The sequence below is a fragment of the Sycon ciliatum genome, chromosome 1 (assembly GCF_964019385.1).
Source record: "Sycon ciliatum chromosome 1, ocSycCili1.1, whole genome shotgun sequence".
Taxonomy (NCBI): domain Eukaryota; kingdom Metazoa; phylum Porifera; class Calcarea; order Leucosolenida; family Sycettidae; genus Sycon; species Sycon ciliatum.
Window position 1 is genome coordinate 25,853,891 of NC_088643.1, and position 19,362 is coordinate 25,873,252.

At 47.9% G+C, this 19,362-nt stretch overlaps 1 protein-coding gene across 1 annotated transcript; it reads right to left on the reverse strand.

The window, feature by feature from the left end:
* Positions 1-177: 177 nt before the first annotated feature.
* Positions 178-11,338, reverse strand: LOC135820219 (ataxin-3-like). Its single transcript, XM_065333537.1, has 9 exons — positions 11,016-11,338; positions 10,814-10,862; positions 7,416-7,531; positions 6,184-6,228; positions 5,184-5,269; positions 3,410-3,476; positions 2,639-2,726; positions 1,785-2,328; positions 178-1,423 (listed from the first exon to the last, which is right to left on the reverse strand). Exons 1-9 carry the CDS (start codon positions 11,037-11,039, stop codon positions 1,204-1,206), a joined length of 1,239 nt encoding a protein of 412 aa, XP_065189609.1. The 5' UTR covers positions 11,040-11,338; the 3' UTR covers positions 178-1,203.
* Between the last annotated feature and the right edge of the window lie 8,024 nt (positions 11,339-19,362).

The following is a 19,362-nucleotide window of genomic DNA, read 5'->3' on the forward strand; positions in this document are numbered from 1 at the left end:
ACTATGGCTGGTAGTGGAGAGGTCAGAGCAACGCAGCGACCAGAAGTGCAGTGACGGGTCGCTCTCCCCACCCTGGCTCACTGCTGGTATGCACAGTGGGCCCGTCGTGCATATTGTTGTCAGCAGTTAGGAAACAAGGCTTCTTTTTTCATTTTTTCACGCATGCCGACTGGCAACTGGCTGAAACCCTCTTATCTGTCCACCTGCAATGAAAGCTCACCCTGGACCACTCCAGTACATGTACAATGTTTGTTATGCAAACAAATTGAAACAATATTATCTCAGCTGCTGATGACTATCTTTACATGTGGATTGAAAATAAAACCAATCAAGTAAAACAAATGTATGTGGATGTATGTATGTGGATCGCAAGGAATGTAGCGTCATTCAATAATTTCAGGATTTGTTGGAGTAATTTAATTTAATTGATAAAATCTGAAGGCGACCTGATGTTGATAATTTATGGTGTGAAAGCTCAGCCCACGACTAGGAGCATGCACGTGACCATACAACACGGCCGTGGCACCGTGGAACGATAAGACAAACAATAACCGAAGTGTGTGTGTCTGTGTGTGTGTGGGGGGGGGGGGTCATGCTACTTATTACTGTATAACACCTTTATTTCGGTGTAATTTAAATTTCGGTAACTTCGGTACTGGTCCTGGATCACCTAATTTAAACATTACACCTAAATTTTCCGAAATACCAAAATATGTAAAAATCATGAAAATCACTGTCAAATTAAAAAAATCAACTACATGTGTAGTTGTAACTTACTTGTATACTGGTATACCGGTAGTACATTGTATGTACATACATAACATGTATGCATATGTGGAGCCTTTTGGCCTTGGCGGAGATATTAGTGCAAGAGCGTTGTTTTTTTTGGTGCCATGCATACCGAATTTATCCTTACACCGAAAGGTCAGGGGTTGGCTTTTACCGAAATTTTACAACACCGAAAATAAGGTGATATACAGTACTTCGAAGTAGCAGGACAGCATAGCGCCTGCACCATGCCTGTTTGAAGTATGTCCTGGGGTAGGGCTACCTGCACATCATCACTATCAGCACACACAGGGCTAGTCTGCGTGTGGACTATGCAATCACAGTATCAGCACACACAGGGCTAGTCTGTGTGTGGACTGTGCAATCACAGTATCAGCACACAGCTACAATGTAATCAAGCTCGTTTGCATTTGTTCACGACTGCGCTTGCGCAGACAATGCTAGTGCATAGCTGAGGGCTTCATCTTCGGTCATGGCATCCACGTTGAGCGGTGGTGTTGCACGCTCTCCATCGGTGGCGGCGGGGGTGGGGGCTGCTGCAGCAGCAGTCGGCGCCGCTGATTGTGTCTGTGTGTTACCATGGTTACTGGATACTCCACCATTGCCGGCTTGTCCACTGCCGCCAGCAGATTGCCTGTGGTGGGTTAGCGTTCAGCATGAAAAACAAGCAGAGGCAGACCAGCAGGACAATAAGAAATAGTTGGCCAATATGGTGCAGTCACATGTCCTTGTTCTTGACCTGCCCGGTACGCGCACCCGTCGAATTAAAAAAAAATTTTTTTTGAGTACTTGAATGATGTGTGAAGAAAAACAAATGGGCTGATTCAGATGGGCTGATCCATTCCTGCACACTGCACAGTGCTTAGCAGGGTGAGCAGATGAACGGAGAGCAATGAAAAAAAATGGTGCAGCAGTCGGGAGAAAGTAGGGAGAAAATACCTTCACAAAGACATACATGTATGCGCACCATACGAGCAAAGACACGTCACACTTACCGGTCAAAGAACGCCAGCCTCCGTCGGCGAACCTCATCAGATGAGGGAGCTGCAGCGGCAGGGGCAGCTGGTTGTGTACGCTGCTGTGCTGGCACGCCAGTCTCAACTGTACTTGCACTAGTCGAAGCTAGGCTGGCCTCGATTGCACGCTTGACCATTAGATCTTCCGCACTTGCACCGCCGCCGTCGCCAGCAGAGAATCCCACCGCCCGCTGGCTTTCAGCCAACGTACGGCGCAGCAGCTCGGATTCTTCATCACTACTGTCTCCTGCAGGTTGACGATCACGCTGTGGCAATGCTTGGAAGCCTCCGGCGGCGCTCGGATCTGCTGCCTGCTGTAGACTCAACTGCAGTGCGCGCTGCAGGTCATCTTTCTCCAGCTGATGTGCCCCTCCACGCTGCTGGCGGCCAGACTTCTGATCGTCAGTGGCTGACGATGCATTGATGTGTGCTGGAGGAGCATGTTGCACAGCTGGCCGCTGAAGCAGAATGTCGTTAGCAGCACACGATGGCAGATCTCCTTCCACTACAAATATAGAGTAGCCTGGGGGCACAGTAGCAGCAGCAGCAGCAGCAGCAGCAGCACCACCACCAACAACAACAAAAACAAAAACGTGACGAATCGCAAAGCAGCCGGAGTACAACTATCACAAGCAACAGCATAATCATGACAGGCACTTGCCAGCAACACAAGTAGCAGAGCACATGATCAGCGTAACCAGGTGTAACCAGGTCAATGGAACAGCAGAGAACACACAAGGAGGACACACTGTTTGAAAAACAGCCTTGTAACATGCTGTCATCGTAAAACATGTTAAACTATCAAGCAAGGCTTGCATACACCACCAACTTACCTTCGACTCTCAGCTGCTCCAGGTACATAGACAGATAGGTATCAGTCAGCAACAACGGACCAGTGAGGAATGAGTTGAGATTGAACCACTACACAGCATGCCATAGAACATACATATACAGCACATGTAGCAGCAGCAGCACAAACAGAAGTCCAAACCTATTCTAATAGGGTGCCGGTAGCCTCTGCCAGACACTTCTGAATAACAACCTCCAAACAGCCATTTTCACCATAGGACATATAGTGCACAACTCCATGCACTTTGGCATGCAGCATGCAGAGAAACTATTCAGCCTCAGCAGGGAGAACGAGAGGTTTAGTAATGAGATGTGCACACACACACACACCAGTTTATAAGAGGGCGGTGTGTGAATACCGCCAGTGCACAAGCGCGCGACCAGGCGTTCGTCTCACCTCACATCTACGCACCTCATATTTATCACCTCACCTCACACCTGCACCAAGCTACACAGAGTTAGCGTGCAAACACAGCCTATCCCCCCCCCCCCATCACCACAGTCATATACACACACTGCATGTACAGGTGATATAAGGTACAGGTGATAACGATATAAGGTACAGGTGATATAAGGTACAGGTGATATAAGGTACAGGCACCAGAGAATTGAAGTGAAACATAGGATTTCGTTAGCACGTGCACAGCAACACCATAAGCATCAAAAGGTGTGTGGAATGCATATCCTTACCACTCACGATCACAGCCACTCACAGTCACTCACAGCCACTCACAGTCAAACAACATGGCACTCACCTGGTTACCCAGCTTTCGGATGGTCAGCCAATGTTCCATCAAGTTGCAAATGAACGCCTGACCGGCCCTGAAAGAGGTATCGCGCACGCACACAGACCACACACACGCACGCACGCACGCACGCACACACACACACACATAAACACACACCACCCACGCACACACACGCACACACATCACTATTGTACCAATTACATACAAGCAAGCACTAGCATCAACGGAACACCCAAAGAGCTGTAGACCTCAATCCAGAGAACTGGCTCAAAGAGATCAGCAGTACCGGACCGTAATGGACATCCTAAAAATTAATAAGTAAAAAAGTAAAAAGTAAGTCCTGGTGCATCCCCAGTCACTGGTACCCGCTGTTGATTGGATTTTCCTTCACTTCAATTGCAAATGAATTCTTTGCGGTGTGGACTTGATGCTTTCTCACAAAGCCCTTCACACCTCTTTCACTGACTTGGAGGGTAGTGACAGTTGCCGCACTGTTGTACATGTATATGTGTCCACATGTTCCTAGAAAAGCAGTGTGTGTGTGTGTGTGTGTGTGTGTGTGTGTGTGTGTGTGTGTGTGTGTGTCTGTGTGTGTGTGTGTGTGTGTGTGTGTGTGTGTGTGTGTGTGTATTCATTGGCTGGAATGACTGGGCTGCTCTCCAGGCCAAAACATCACCAAGGGTAAAGTTAAAACCTTATGAAGAAACCCCATGTCCAACGCCACAACCATCTTGTGAGCACGAGATAGCAGCGTGAGTCAGTGGCGCTTGTAGATGCGTAGAACAAGCGTTGAGGACCCTTGGTCATTCGCGACGCGACGTCACCTCCCAACCAGTTAGTCACAAGCCCACACTGGGAACACCAGTGTCACCTCCAAACCAGTTAGTCACAAGCCCACACTGGGAACAACAGTACGAGGGGTCGCTACTACTGATTCGTGCTACTGTGGCCAGTGTTTGGAGGTGACAACAGCGACAACGTTGTGAATCACCATGGGTACTTAACACTTGCTCTTCCCATCCCTGAGCTGAGCAACACTAACTCACACTACTACCTGGTGTTAACAGAAGTTTGCACGTGGTGCTCTTCAGGCACAATATTTCTCAGCCTACTTAAGCTCAGCTGATGAGGGGTGAATTCCCCCGAACACTGTGTATCGAGCAGGGAGTGGTGCTTTCTTGCAGGTTTGCCGAATCGAAGGATCGACGAACTACTCGTGTGCTCTGGACGGCAGTCGTGAATCATGTAAAAAAAACATGGCGTTTTACAAAGCATGTTAAAATCGTGGATTTTTGTATGACTGTGGTATCACGATTTTCCACAGGGACAATAGGATTGTGCGTGCTCCAATTCGATGGACTTCTCGTGTGCCCCGGATGGCAGTCGTGAGTCAGTCAAGTGAGAATTCAAGTCAGCAGGAATAGCGCAAGCTGCCACGTAGAGAGCAACACACAATTCCCCAAGTATCGCCGAAGTCGCACCAACCTCTTCTTGACAATAGGATTGATCATGTAATGCCCCACCCCACCCCCAAAAAGCCAAACAAAATTGTAAACTCAGCGAAACAGGACATTGCACAGTCTCAGTATCCATACCACATGCCCGAAATTTTACAGCAAGTAAATCAAAACGCCTTCAGCAAGACACCATGTGGTATGATTGTAAGACTAGGTGATGTAGCAGTGTTGGAGTTCAAGAATCTTTTCAAAGGACATGCATTAAACGATGCAGCTGTCTACAAATAGTGTTTGCTTACAAGAACGCGTATCACACAACTTACGCTGGTGACGTCCGCGCTGCTGTAGCTTGTGGACTGTCGAATCGAACAAGACGAAGGTTGAATGCACTCACGGCATTCTCAATTACCTGCAGGCACAATGACAAACACAAGATGTAAGCCATTTCAAACAGATGAATAAGCATCGTTCAAAAAATAGGTGGAGGGGACGGAATGAAGTAGTGTATCATATCTAGACTGAGAAATCAGAGGAGAGACAAGAGGGGGTAGAGAGAAATCAGGGGAAAGACGAGAGGGGGTAGGAGCGGGGAGAGACGAGAGGGGGTAGGAGAGGGGAGAGACGAGAGGGGGTAGGAGAGGGGAGAGACGAGAGGGGGTAGGAGAGGGGAGAGACGAGAGGGGGTAGGAGAGGGGAGAGACAAGAGGGGGTAGGAGAGGGGAGAGACGAGAGGGGGTAGGAGAGGGGAGAGAGATGTTAGCTGTGTCCACATTCTATGGCATAGTACGTACTCATCATTCATCACTGCTTCCCCAGCAAGGTCATATCAACGCGGCAGCCAAGTAGTTGCCAGACTTTTCAACAGAGGTTATGAGATAACATCATCAGTTGAGATGATTCGGCGAAGTCGGCCCACAGCGCTGCACTTGCATCAGTGACTCGCGCTGCATACATAACGCCCATATGCGGTTCCGCTGTATACACAGCACCCATAAGCGATTCTGCTGACTCGCGCTGTATCTGCTGACTCGCGCTGCATCTGCTGACTCGCGCTGCATCCGCTGATTCGTGCTGTATCCGCTGACTCGCCCCATGAAGTCATTCGCATAGTTTCTATAGAGGTAGGTGAACCTGTTTTGTCACAGCACCGGAGGGATAGAGCTGCCAAGACCGTCAGCTGATATACTGGAGCACTTCACTTCACCACTTGCACTCCCCTCTGTTGGATGTGTGGCAAAGATAGCTCCACTTCAAACAGATGCACCAGTGAAATGTCTGCTTGTTAGCACTAGTAGCCACACAACCCGTTCCCGGCTCCCCTACCTGCACAGAGAAGAATCCACTATCGTCGACATTGCTGCTGCCACGCTGCATGAACACACACACACACACACACACACACACACACACACACACACACACACACACACACACACACACACACACACACACACACAGGAAGCATAGACAAAATCACATTAGTCACTACCAGTACACAGGATAAGCCATAAACACAACACACAATAGATTGCCTTGCGCTTGTGTGTGTCATAAACACAATAGATTGCCTTGCGCTTGTGGCCGGAAAACAGAGATACAGTGTACTGTGCTACTGTAAATATACAAATTTTCGGCAGCTATTTAATTTCGGCTACCGTATATTCGGCACCGACCCAAAACGCCTGAATTAAAACGCCGATGAAATTTTTCACAGCATCTGTCGCACTATACCATGCCCTCTACCCCACGCCGAAATGTCAAAAATCGTGAAGTGCCGAAATTTTGCAGCGCCGAGATTTTGTATATTTACAGTATACTAGTCTACAGCCTATCTGGCACCCGCGCGTAATACCCTCTGCAGACCACTAGCTGTACGTAATACCCCCTGCAGACCACTAGCTGTGACAATACCCCCTGCAGACCACTAGCTGTGACATAGATGTAGTCCGTATTCCTTGACTCGACTCATTGCATGCTTGTCACCCTTAGCACCGTCAACCAGTGGGAATGCAAGCCATCAAGCAGGCTGTGACAATGCGGCAGCTTGACACAAACCGCAGTGCACATCCACATCAGTTCCAACTTGCAACAAGGGCATGCAAACCGCAATCTCCATGACACACAGTCACCGGGGAACTAAATCTACCTCACAATACTCATGACAACGGAAAGTATGTGGCAACCAAATACAGGGTCAAGTAACGCTGTCTGAAGAGAGCTTCACAACAACGAAACTCCGATACCGTTAGGACTTGGTTGCGTTATTGCTGTGTGAGAATTGTAGGGTATATACTAGTAGGTAGGTCGGTAGGTAGGTGGGTGGGTGGGTGGGTGGGTGGGCAGGCAGGCAGGCAGGCAGGCAGGCAGGCAGGCAGGCAGGCAGGCAGGCAGGCAGGCAGGCAGGCAGGCAGGCAGGCAGGCAGGCAGGCAGGCAGGCAGGCAGGTAGGTAGAGAAGGAGAGAGAGTGTGTATGCGTGTACTCGTATGGGTGGGTGTGTTTGTGTATTCTATATCAGAACTAGCAAGGGGCGATGGAGAGTAGACAGTCTTCTTACAGCCACAAACTGGTTGTACTCAGCAGAATGGACGCCACCCTCTGCCATACGAGATCGTTCTGCTTCATCCAGCTGCTGTCCAATATTGGCCAGGTCGACGGCATTGAAGTAGGCACCTACAGAACCAAGACATGCCACACACACACACACACACACACACACACACACACACACACACACACACACACACACACACACACACAGACACACACACACACAGACACACACACACACACACACACACACACACACACACATACACACAACACATACACTACTAACATTGAACTATCGTGCACCTACAGCATCTGGTATTTACCACACCCATCATGGGTGTAGCTGGTCCCCCTTTAATACGCCATAATGTCCACTAACACCACCAGTTACTAAACAATCAGCTCATGCGATAACATTGCACGACACTGACCGACAGTACTGACGTTCTACAACTAACTGGCTAACAGCTCTAGCACATCTTGGATGCGCACTCCAACAGCCTTCCAACTTGGAAGGTTCTAAGTTATATGATAATATAAGAGGGGAAGGTGAGCGCAACCAAGACAAGCACGAGCTGAAAGTCTCAGCTGTGAAGGGCGTTGGCGGATGTTCATGCACGTCGATGACGATACTGGCAAGACCATTGGACAATATGGTCAAACCACGATTCAAGGACGCAAAGCAACATTCCACACAACGTGTGTGGCTCAAAGATGCGAAGATCAATAAAAGGGGGAGCTATGCGAACAAGAATCATGCAAAACCGAACGCCTCAGTAAAACAGCACTGTACTTCGACTATGACAATTTAGATGGACAATATGCGAAGACTCCACTGTAGCCATCCACTATACCCATCAGGAAATACTTTAACCTGTATCGAAACCCGCAGTTTGCTACGCAATTCTTTCTGAGGTGCGACGCAACTTCAGAAACGTGTCGCAGAAAACTGCGATGCATGTTGACTTTTCACTGTACCCCAATGATGCACAGTGTGCATGCCAGGTGTGTCTCTTAGGGATGAAATAGATGCACGAAACTTCGAAAGTGCCGAGCTATGCATCGTGGCACCAGGCTAGGTTTGCAACTAAGGTGTTACAGTGTATTTGTGGTCTGAGTTTGCACTCTGATCAGCTCTGCAGAAGGACAAAGTTGTCAAGTGTTGAAGAAAATTGCTACGCAACATTTTTGAATTGCTATTCAAGTCTGATTTTGAATAACAAAATTGCTATGCAAGAAATTAAAAGTAAATTATTCCCTGCCCATACATCTTCACGACACTCTCCGAACGGTCTCTGGGTTATACCTATCACTAAAAGAAAAGAGATCCTCCTGAAGATGGGCCTTGCCCGATAATTCGAAAGATTATCTCTTTTTTCTTCTTTCAGTGATTGGTGTAGCCCAGAGACCGTTTGGAGAGTGTCGTGAAGATGTACTTTCCTTTCTATTAGGGGTGAAACGGTTCCATGTTTTTCATGTTCGGGTACCCGAATGCCAGCATTGTTTCCCACGGTTCGGGTATCGGTTCCATGCACTTTTTTCTCCAGACCGACAAAATGCGTTCGCGACAATTATTTTTTTAGAAAAAAACATTTTTTTACGAGCAAGAATGAGACATCGGAGAGTCCAAGTGCGAAGAAGATAATGACCAGAGAACTCTTTGGAAGAGTGGGGATCGTAAGGTAAGACATTTTAAATCTTGAGTAGACTTGACGTGTACATGTATTTGTACGAGAACGAGATTTTTCGAGTTTCGGTTCAAAATTTGACAGAACGGGTACTAGTACCCGATTCTTTTCAGCTGGCGGTTCCAAAACCGGTTCCTTACCCGAACCGTTTCACCCCTACTCTCTATACTATTATTTTTGCTCAACTGTTCCTAAGGGGCCGTCCAAGGTTACCAATACAGTCGACCTACCCTTATAACGATATTTGCGTCAGACCGAGAAATATTGTTATAAGGGTAATATTGTTATAGGGGTAACTGGTTCATTTCATACACATACGTCATAATACATGGATTTTGTTCATTTTTCGTACATGCACATTATGTACATACATGTAGCAAGGTGCCCACTGTTGCCCCCATTGCATTTTGTCCTGTCCCAGCGACTTATCAAGTGAAGCTTGCCCTACCTGGATAGTAGGCTCTACATATTCCCTGCTAGATATTGTTATAAAATGGAAAATGTCGATTGGTCAGCCCATTTAATATCGTTATAGGGGTAATATCGTTATAGCAATATTGTTATAGAGGTAAGGCATTGTATGCACAAGTCAATGGAGTGATTTGGTTCGGCAGAAAAATATCGTTATAAGGGTAATATCATTATAGAGGTTATCGTTATAAGGGTAGGTCGACTGTAATATTTTCAAAACGAAAAGTTTTCGTTTGGGGACGGGTGGGTTTGATGGAGTTTCGTTTTGAAAATAATTATTGAATGCGGATGGGAATGTCCAGTTACTTCTGGGTGTTGAAAATTGACATCAATATTTTATTGGAATTCATTTTACCTGCAGAGAAGGTGGGTGGGTGGGTGGGGGCTGAAAAATACTAAAACTTTTCGTTTTGTAAAAACAATCGGTAACCCCGGACGGCCCCTAATGTTTTGAGTTCTTTGTGCCTCTTGGTTTTCTCCGCGTACAAGTGACTTCTTCAGCAGTACATGTGATGGTGGTGGTGGTATGTGTATGTGCGCATGCGTGCGAGCGTGGGTACGACACAGATTAACCTCGGCAACAGGTCAAAGTGCTCACTGCCAGTGCCAACAAGTCAGTACTCCAGGACCTTACCACACACACACCTCACCTCAGACATGCCCATCGCGGAAGCGATGATAGCGAACAGCTATGTTAGACATAGCAACTTGTGCTGGGATTACACCATTCAACAGCTTGCAAGGCTGATGAATTGACCGCCACTATTTTTAGCCTGGTATCCACCACACAGCTGTTTGAAGTGACTTTTTCTGGCCAGTGAATCCCTATTTTTCATTTTTCCATTTATTTTTAATTTATTTTTTCTACACACACACACACACCACACCACATACTCCGGCATACACTGGCTGTTGGTAACCACCCAGGAGAATGAAAGAAAAGTCAGGAAGAGTCCGAGAAAGAGAAGAAAGACGTGTGCGACCATAATCGTCGGGAATTGAACCCGCAATCTCTCGATTGGAAATCGACTGCACATGCCACTGCACCATATGGGACACACACACACACACACACGCACACACACACACACACACACACGCACACACACACACGCACACACACGTGTGTGGCTATATTATAGTGAACCCATTCACGAACGCTATACCAACACGGACACACAAATGTACAACTGATAACTAAATACATGTACTTGTATGTCCCATAATGCACAGCAGTTGGTACCTTGAAGCAGTGCATTGAGGCAGTGCTGGGCGCATAGTGACCCCTCTTGCTGCATGCCAGAATGAAGAAAAAAGAAGAAAGTACAGCAAGCCAGTCTCACCATAATATTCAAACTACCAACAAATTTCTGATATGTACAAATGTGAAAAGCGGAGCAAGAATACAGATGACAAGCAAATAGAGACGTGAACCAGTGCAGTACCTTCTCATGAAATATATACTCCATCGTGACAGACGAGAGACGGAGTGAAAAGAGTTACATGAATCTGTTTAATATCTGGAGAGGCTGAAAACGAATCCTATAAGTGCAGTGATTGAAATGTCTGCCCGTCCGAAGTAAGTCGCTTCAAGTAAATAGACTAATAGTTACACCGCTAGTACAATTATCTAGAGACACGTAATAAATACATGTACTAGTGGGACAAACTGTTTTTCCAAGTGCGAAGCTTTTGATGTGCAATCAGTATGGGTCAGTTTTAACTTCCATTGCCACAAACATGCAGTAGGGACGCCGGACGGGTATTTCTTGTGAGGTAACAAACGACAGGAATGCAGATTCGAAACGTTTACATAATCATTATCCATATAAAAATCGCTCTGTGAGCGGTTCTGAAAAACCTTTACTGGTACTGCCCCGTCGTAAAAGTAAGAAATTAGAACTGGCCCATTGTCCCCCCAAATGCGAACTGATCCACCTAAATCGCGAATGACGGGACCCGAACGCACCAGTAGCACGAGGTCGGGATGGCACAGGATCACGCGTGCACGGCAATTAGGCCCCGGTCACACCGAAACAAGCCACTTTGGGCTTGTTATCGCTGGCGCTCAGCTGGCTTGCGTGATCCCTGTGACCATGGTGACGCGGTCACACCAGACCTTGAGTGCAAAGCTTGAATGGCTTGTTTTTCATACCCGCCAAATTTTGAATATCTCGAAACACACCAATGTTTGCAAGAAACTGGAGAGCAGAACGTTCGCGATCTAAAACTGTACTTGTTCTAGTGTTCAGTTTTGATGAAGAAGCAAAAGAAGCCCGGATTCTGAATTGCGAAGTCGTGCTCTTTTTATTTGTTGGGTGTGCATGGACGCGATGGTTCGGGTGGTGTTTCCTGATGTCGAGCTTTCTGCCCCGCCGGTTGCCGTTATTGAACTCAGTTGCAATCCACTCTCTTCTTCGTACCCGGCTTTCTTCATGAATTCGGTCGTGAGTGTGGTGCCTTGTCTTGGCCTCAAACCACAGCTCCAACAATCCACGCAGCAGTCTAGAGGCACAGCGGCAGAAATCCATGGTCATCGGACAAAATCCAAATCAAACTGAATACAGTGTAGTTGGGGTAGACAGACTCACGGTCAAAACCAAAGGCACAGGGATAGCACGGTTCCACGGACACAAGAAAGAACATCAATATCAGTTCATCATGTCAACTAGCTACATGGTGTGCTCCGGAGCTCCAAGCGCACTCAAATTATTTTTTGAATTTCGGCTTTCAGCCGCTTGTACAAGCTGTGGCTGAAACAAGCCGGAAAAAAACGGCTGAGAGTCAGCCACGGCTGAAAGTCGCTTGTAGGACATTTTTCAGCCATTTCCATGGTAATAGTGACGTAAACAAGCGCTTGTTTCGGCTGAACGGCTGAATCGAGCTCGGTGTGACCGCGGCCTTATCATAGGGTAACACCAGTAGTAGCAGTAGAATTTATTATTTTGATAGGGAAGCCTACCGCTAGTACAGTACATGGCCTATGGTCCGGACCAACGTCCCCATCTGCATCCACAGGTAGGAACCTCGTGCTACTGGTGCGTTCGGGTCCCGTCATTCGCGATTTAGGTGGATCAGTTCGCATTTGGGGGGACAATGGGCCAGTTCTAATTTCTTACTTTTACGACGGGGCAGTACCAGTAAAGGTTTTTCAGAACCGCTCACAGAGCGATTTTTATATGGATAATTTCAGGTCTTTTTCCGTTCCCTCCGGCTCCCCACCCCAACCCCGAAGGTAAACATGATGACCACGCGCGCGATGTACTGTATGTAGCCATGCGACTGCAATAACACACTGATACATACCAGCCCTCCCCGCCTCGCTACCCCGCACACAGATACACAAACATGTGTATGCACACGGCACACACACGTGGCCACGCACACATACGCACATGCACACGACACAAACAGGAAATTCTTCATGTATAATGCCATGCAAAGCAGTGGCCACCGTACTTGAGGAAGTCAGTTGTGAAACAAAAATAATTCAACTACAGCGTGTAGACAAGCTGACGGCCAAAGCACAACATAGCAAACATGACATTTGCCCAAGGATTGCAGTTTGCAGACCATGCCATGGAAGCAGCGAATACAGAATGTAATATCATACAAAGTGACAAGCAAGGACGTGGCCATCATACACCAGAAACTTGCAGAAAGTCACATATCCAACAGATAGAGAAGTGAACAGCAATCTGATACAGCCCACAGAGGACAAAGCGGACCTGATACTCGTCCCAGGATCGCAAGTGGCAAACCCTTTTTCAATGCATAACATGCAGGTGTACGTTAGACGCATGAACATCTGACCGTGTCGCCAGCATACAATGTCATCACATGTTTACCCCACAAGTTACACACATGCACAGTAGAAGCACAATGAAAGCAATGGAAAAGTACGATGTGGTTGCTGAAGCATCTTCACACTTCAAATTCAGACTTCAATGTGGTCGTCACGGGATGATATACCTGCAAGATACAAGTGATGAAGAAAGAAAGCAGAAGGTCGTGAGGTAGGCTATGAGACACCACAAACGGTTCACCTACATGTCTGTTCAGGGCTAGTGCACTCACATGGAGAATTGTCATAATCGAGCATTTCCCAAACTGAGAAGTGCAATGAAATCCACTTGCATGCACAGGAGCAATTTTGCAATATTATGATGCGCAATTCGACACCATCTGCGATGCTGTGTGCGATGTGCCCTGCTGTCATGATAGTGACAGTCACCGCAGTATGTTTTGTCAACGTCGCCCGTGCACCCTTCTGTCAAGTCCAAAGTGCTCACATACTTGGCAATGTTTTTGCAGTGATTAACTTTTATCCTAGTTATGTCACGGATAACTTTAATGAAGTACCCGCAGGCCGTGTCGATCTGCACATCGTCCACTCTCTCATGTACTTGGCCTGCTTTGTCTGTGTATCCATTTCATGTGCGATCCACAAAATCGACTAGACAGTGGGTGCAATACGCTCTCTACCTGAAGACGTTCTTCTGGCGACATCTCGCCATGTACTTGGCCTGGCTTTGTCTGCAGGGCCGGCGGAACCGGTCAGGCTGGTCCGGCCATGGCCGGACCACTTTCCCAGCTGGATGGTCCATGTGATTCGTGCAAAACCGGTGTAAAAAAATCCAGAGGTACATGACTCGACTGTACTGCCGACGTGTGATGTGCTTCGAAGTAGCTCAGGACTCCGTGACCGGCACTGTATGGCTGATATGGATAAAAAGTTGTGTTTGTGTTCTTTTACTATAATTTTCTGCATTTTCTGGAGCCTTAGAGATGCCCAAATTCGCTCTATTTCACGTAAATTTAAAATATTTCTCCCGGGGGAGGTCCCCGCACCCCCCTCAGAGGTTGGCCGGACCACTCCCCAACTCCTTCCTCCGGCCCTGGTCTGTGTATCCATTTCATGTTCGATCAACAAAATCTCAATGCACTACAGAGACTAGACAGTGGGTGCAATACGCTTTCTATCTGAAGACGTGAACCATTAATTTTTTTTGGAAAAGTTATACGTACACCTGTAACGTAATGAAGTACAGGAATAGAGAGAGTGACTACAATACGCTCTCGACCTGCTATAGTGATAACGTGAGTACAAGACACTCTCCACTTGATAACGTGTTAGAAGGTAACATGTCTACAGTCCCACCGTACCCTTCCGACACGACTGTAGACCATTAAATTTTTTTGAGAAGTTATACGTACACCTTAAACGTAATGAAGTACAGGAATAGAGAGAGTGACTACAATACGCTCTCGACCTGATAACGTGAGTACAAGACACTCTCCACCTGATAACGTGTTAGTAAAAGGTAACAGGTCTACAGTCCCACCGTACCCTTCATCATTCCTCATTCACCATCGCGCGATACCCTGGCACACACTGGCAACATATCAATGGGGTGCCTTACCGTCGTCTAGAGGAGACGTCTTCGCAGCAATATTTTCCCTCCTGCGCATTCAGTCGCCGACGCGACAGTGTTTACGGGGCCGTTCCAGTTGCGGAAGACATTCGATTCATCGGGCCAATTCAGCAACAGGGCCGTGGTCCGTGGACACACAGGGGGCAGAGGAGAGACATTGTTAGTGGACAAGAAATATGCAGTGGCAAGTGGCGAGTGCCGCATGGATGTCAAGTTGTCATGCACAATTCAGCTATTACTTACGGTCCAGCTAGTCCTGCCATTGCTCGCTCGTCCTGGTTCCTCCTCGTTCGTCTTCCTGCACGTCTGCACTTCTCCTTCCCCACCGTTGGCTTTGCGGTACGGGGGTGCCGGAAGGAATTCCCACCATGTATCCATGTACATGAAGTCCCACCATGACTCTCCATGTACATGTCCACGGCCACGTCAGCAGTTTGTATAGTACCGGAAGGAGTTCCCACGATGTCTCCAAAGGCCTAGAGCGGACGTCTTTGCAGCAATTCTTTTCGCCCTGCGCATTCAGTTCGCCATGTCTCCAAAGGCCTAGAGCCTAGTAGAGGGGACGTCTTTGCAGCACCCTGCACATTCACTCCGCCGACACGACAGCGTTTACGGGGCCGTTCCAGGTGCAAAAGGTCCACGTCAGCAGTTCTCAACTATTTCGCGTACGGGATAGTCGCCGCGACAGCGTTTAAAGGGGAAGTATACCCTAAAATCAAATTTTCACCAGTTGTAGTCTTCTGGGTGCTGAGTCGAATGGTCTTGGTCCGAGGAAGCTGCGACGCTCCCTTCCTACTTGAATCCCAATCGAACTCGCGCACTTCCACCGAAACTGGGTGACTGCGCCCTACTAGATGGGGATTTGTATGCAAAATGTCACTAAAAGCGCCATTTCGTTCTTATAAAAGCACGGATGACCGCGATTGGCCCATATGTTGTAGTCTTTTGGACGCTGAGTCGACTGGTTTTGGTCCGAAAAGGCTGCAATGCAGCGTTCCTCCTTTATTCCCAATCGAACATGGTTGAACAAGCGGTCACGTGCTCCTGGGTGCCCAAATCACCTGGTCACCGCGCCAGCAGGCGACAACTTTCACACCAAGGTTCAACTCGAGTTCAACTCGAGTGACAGGACTGCACCCAAAAAAGGTCAAACAGGCTAGTAAGTTGTACCCTGCAGGCACGGTGACCAGCTGACTGGTGTACGCAGGAGCACGTGACCGCTTGTTCAACCATGTTCGATTGGGAATAAAGGAGGAACGCTGCATCGCAGCCTTTTCGGACCAAAACCAGTCGACTCAGCGTCCAAAAGACTACAACATATGGGCCAATCGCGGTCATCCGTGCTTTTATAAGAACGAAATGGCGCTTTTAGTGACATTTTGCATACAAATCCCCATCTAGTAGGGCGCAGTCACCCAGTTTCGGTGGAAGTGCGCGAGTTCGATTGGGATTCAAGTAGGAAGGGAGCGTCGCAGCTTCCTCGGACCAAGACCATTCGACTCAGCACCCAGAAGACTACAACTGGTGAAAATTTGATTTTAGGGTATACTTCCCCTTTAAGGGGTCGTTCCAGGTGCAAAAGGTATCCATCAATGGCACTTTGCAGTATGGGGTACGGAAAAGGGGCCTCCTCGTTCGACTTCGTCGACTTCTAGCTAATTCTGCAGTTCTCCTTCCCGTCAGGGGTACCGAAAGGGGCCTCCTCGCAGTTGTCCTTGCCGTCAGGTCCACGTCATGCAATTCTCAACTATTTCGCGTACGGGATAGTCGTCTTTGTCGTACGCGACATCGGCGTTTACCGAGTGGCATTGGCACAAAGCAGACCGTTGACGGGGTCACGTGTCAAAAAAGTATCAACAACGTGTCGACTACGTGTCGACCAAGTGTATAGCGGTACACTCAGCGGTACACTAATTCTCGTGCCATTCTCGTGTCACAAAACTGGAACATCGAGTACCAGTATGGAAAGGCTTCAGACAGGAAGCCTTTCCAATAGACCGATCCCCTTATTATTGTCTGGGTTCGAGCAAGGGGGCAACTCCGCAGTCGCGTGGGATCCTGCTGCACACACGCGACCAACCTCACCTCGGCTTTGCGTGACTTCTCGCATGCGAAGTGCAGAGCACGCGAAATCTACACGCAGTGCAAGCCTGTCTACAAAAAATGCCACAAGGACTTTTGATTTGAGCTGTTTTGTTTTTGTTTAGACGTCTTCCTTTTTACGACTTCAGGATGCCTTCTCAGGATCATTGCTGCGTTCCTCACTGTCAGAACAGGAGGACGAAGCAAGCAAGTCATTTCACTCCTTTGGTCGTGTGGAGCCACAGCGGCCTGGAGCAAGCGGATCCAGGCTATTCCCCGTGAGGAAGGACGTAGTTTTAGGGTCACTCTGAATATTTGAGATGCAGCGATCATTTCGATTCCGAAGTCGAAATCGTTTTGCCCAGCTCTACAAGGGCAGGATGAGTCCAGGAAACCAAACAGCTGTCCTACGGTACCAGGTTTGCTTTTCGCAAGAGAGTGGAGTCTGGACGCTCTGCTCCCTATGCTCGCAAAACAGTATTTGCTGAGCCTAGTGCAGTTCGGTCATGGAAGTGCAGCGTCTGCATCACGAGCTCCCCATGCTCGCAAACCAGTATTTTGCTGAGAGGCAACGGCATTTTGAGTTGGAAAGGAACCTGGCTTAGTGCAGTTTGGTCCTGTAATGGAAGTGCAGCATCTGCATCAGGAGTTGGCAGCAAGTAGAGCTCGTGTACAGCGTCTCGTGGAGCAGTTGGACGATGGGGTGAAGAAAGCCGAAAAACAGCTTACGTACAATAACATGAAGAAAGACTCTGAGCCGCGCCAGTTTCTGACTGGTTTGCCTTCAGGTGTTTGGACCGCTCTGTGGGACTTCTTTGAGCCTAGCCGAGAAAATGTACTGCGCCGAGCCAGATCTGCGAAGACGGAAGCTGAGGGACGGCGGATACAGTTGGAGGTGGCCGTAAATCGCCAATGAGCATGTAATGGAGGATCAGCTGCTATTGGCATTGATGTGTCTAAGCCTGGGCCGAATGGGACAGAAGCTGTCATGCGAGGCACAAGTTAATCATCCGTTTCACGGTATATGCTATATAGCTAGCTGAGCTGGAAAGATGTCTTGTTCCTCCGTTTGGGCATGATCCCCATTTGGGCGAGCTGGCGAGATGTTCAGTCATCAATGCCATGTACCGCAAGACATTCTGCATTGTGCATGAAACAGTTCTATTTTGCCATGCACTTAGGGTTCTCGCACCGGCACAAAAAGACCCAACAGATCCTTGCGCTCTTATTTTCTCCCATGGTAACATTGCTGATCACAACACCCGGTAGCCAGTCGCAGATGCAACCAAATCAACCAGGTTCTCTTACTCTTTTTTTCCAATACTGAAACCAAAGGTATACCAATATTTGGATCGAATGCAGTGATGATTTCAATACTGTCCACAAGTACAACGCATTACCAGACTGGCATATAATCATGATAATATTATCCATTTCGCAATCACTGTCATTGCTTTCTTAGATCTTCAATCATCAATATCGGACCATAAACCGTCTATCATCTTCTATTATATCATCATTAGTATCCTGCTACTATCCTCCTCTAACGATGAGCTCGAAGAAAAGAAACAGCGGTCTAGAGGCGTAAACAATATCTGTCAACGGAAGTGTCCTTGCTGTGCTGGTGTGTTTATGCTTCGTGCATTAGTTCGGCCAAGAGCGCATGGTGGTGGCGGGTTGAGGATGTTAAATATACTAGAAAATAGTTCACTCTGAACGTGCAGGGGGTATATTCATAGGTTCGAAAGAACCGCACACACACTTTGCTGCAGACAGCGGCAAGCTTTGGCCCTCGTGCTTCGAAGAGGGAGAAATCCACTGCGCTACGCTTGCGATTAACAGCAAGCTTCGACTTTTCAAAGGTACGACTCATCATTGGCTCTGGGGTAATGCTCCTGGAACAAATGCCCCATAGCCAACTGAGGGCCAGGGAGCACGCAATCTGCCTTCCTGGGCGAGAAGTGTTCCAGCACAAGAAGCAGCACGAATACATGCTGACAAAGACCACCTTCACCACCAGCCGGCACACAGCACACTGTTCTTCAAACACCATCCACTCCGTCCATGTGTTTGCACTGTCCTCCTCTAGCTCTTCACGCTCAACAAATAACACGCACTGCTCATCGTTTTTTTATGCTTCCTCTGGGTTGGCTAGCCCTTCGACTTGACAAAACAGCGATCACCACTGCACTGCTATCGTCACCTCAAAGCAGTCCCTTCCACCAGTGGCTTTTCCTGTCTTTGCAAGGTGTCCAAGGATGGCTGCTGTTGTCAC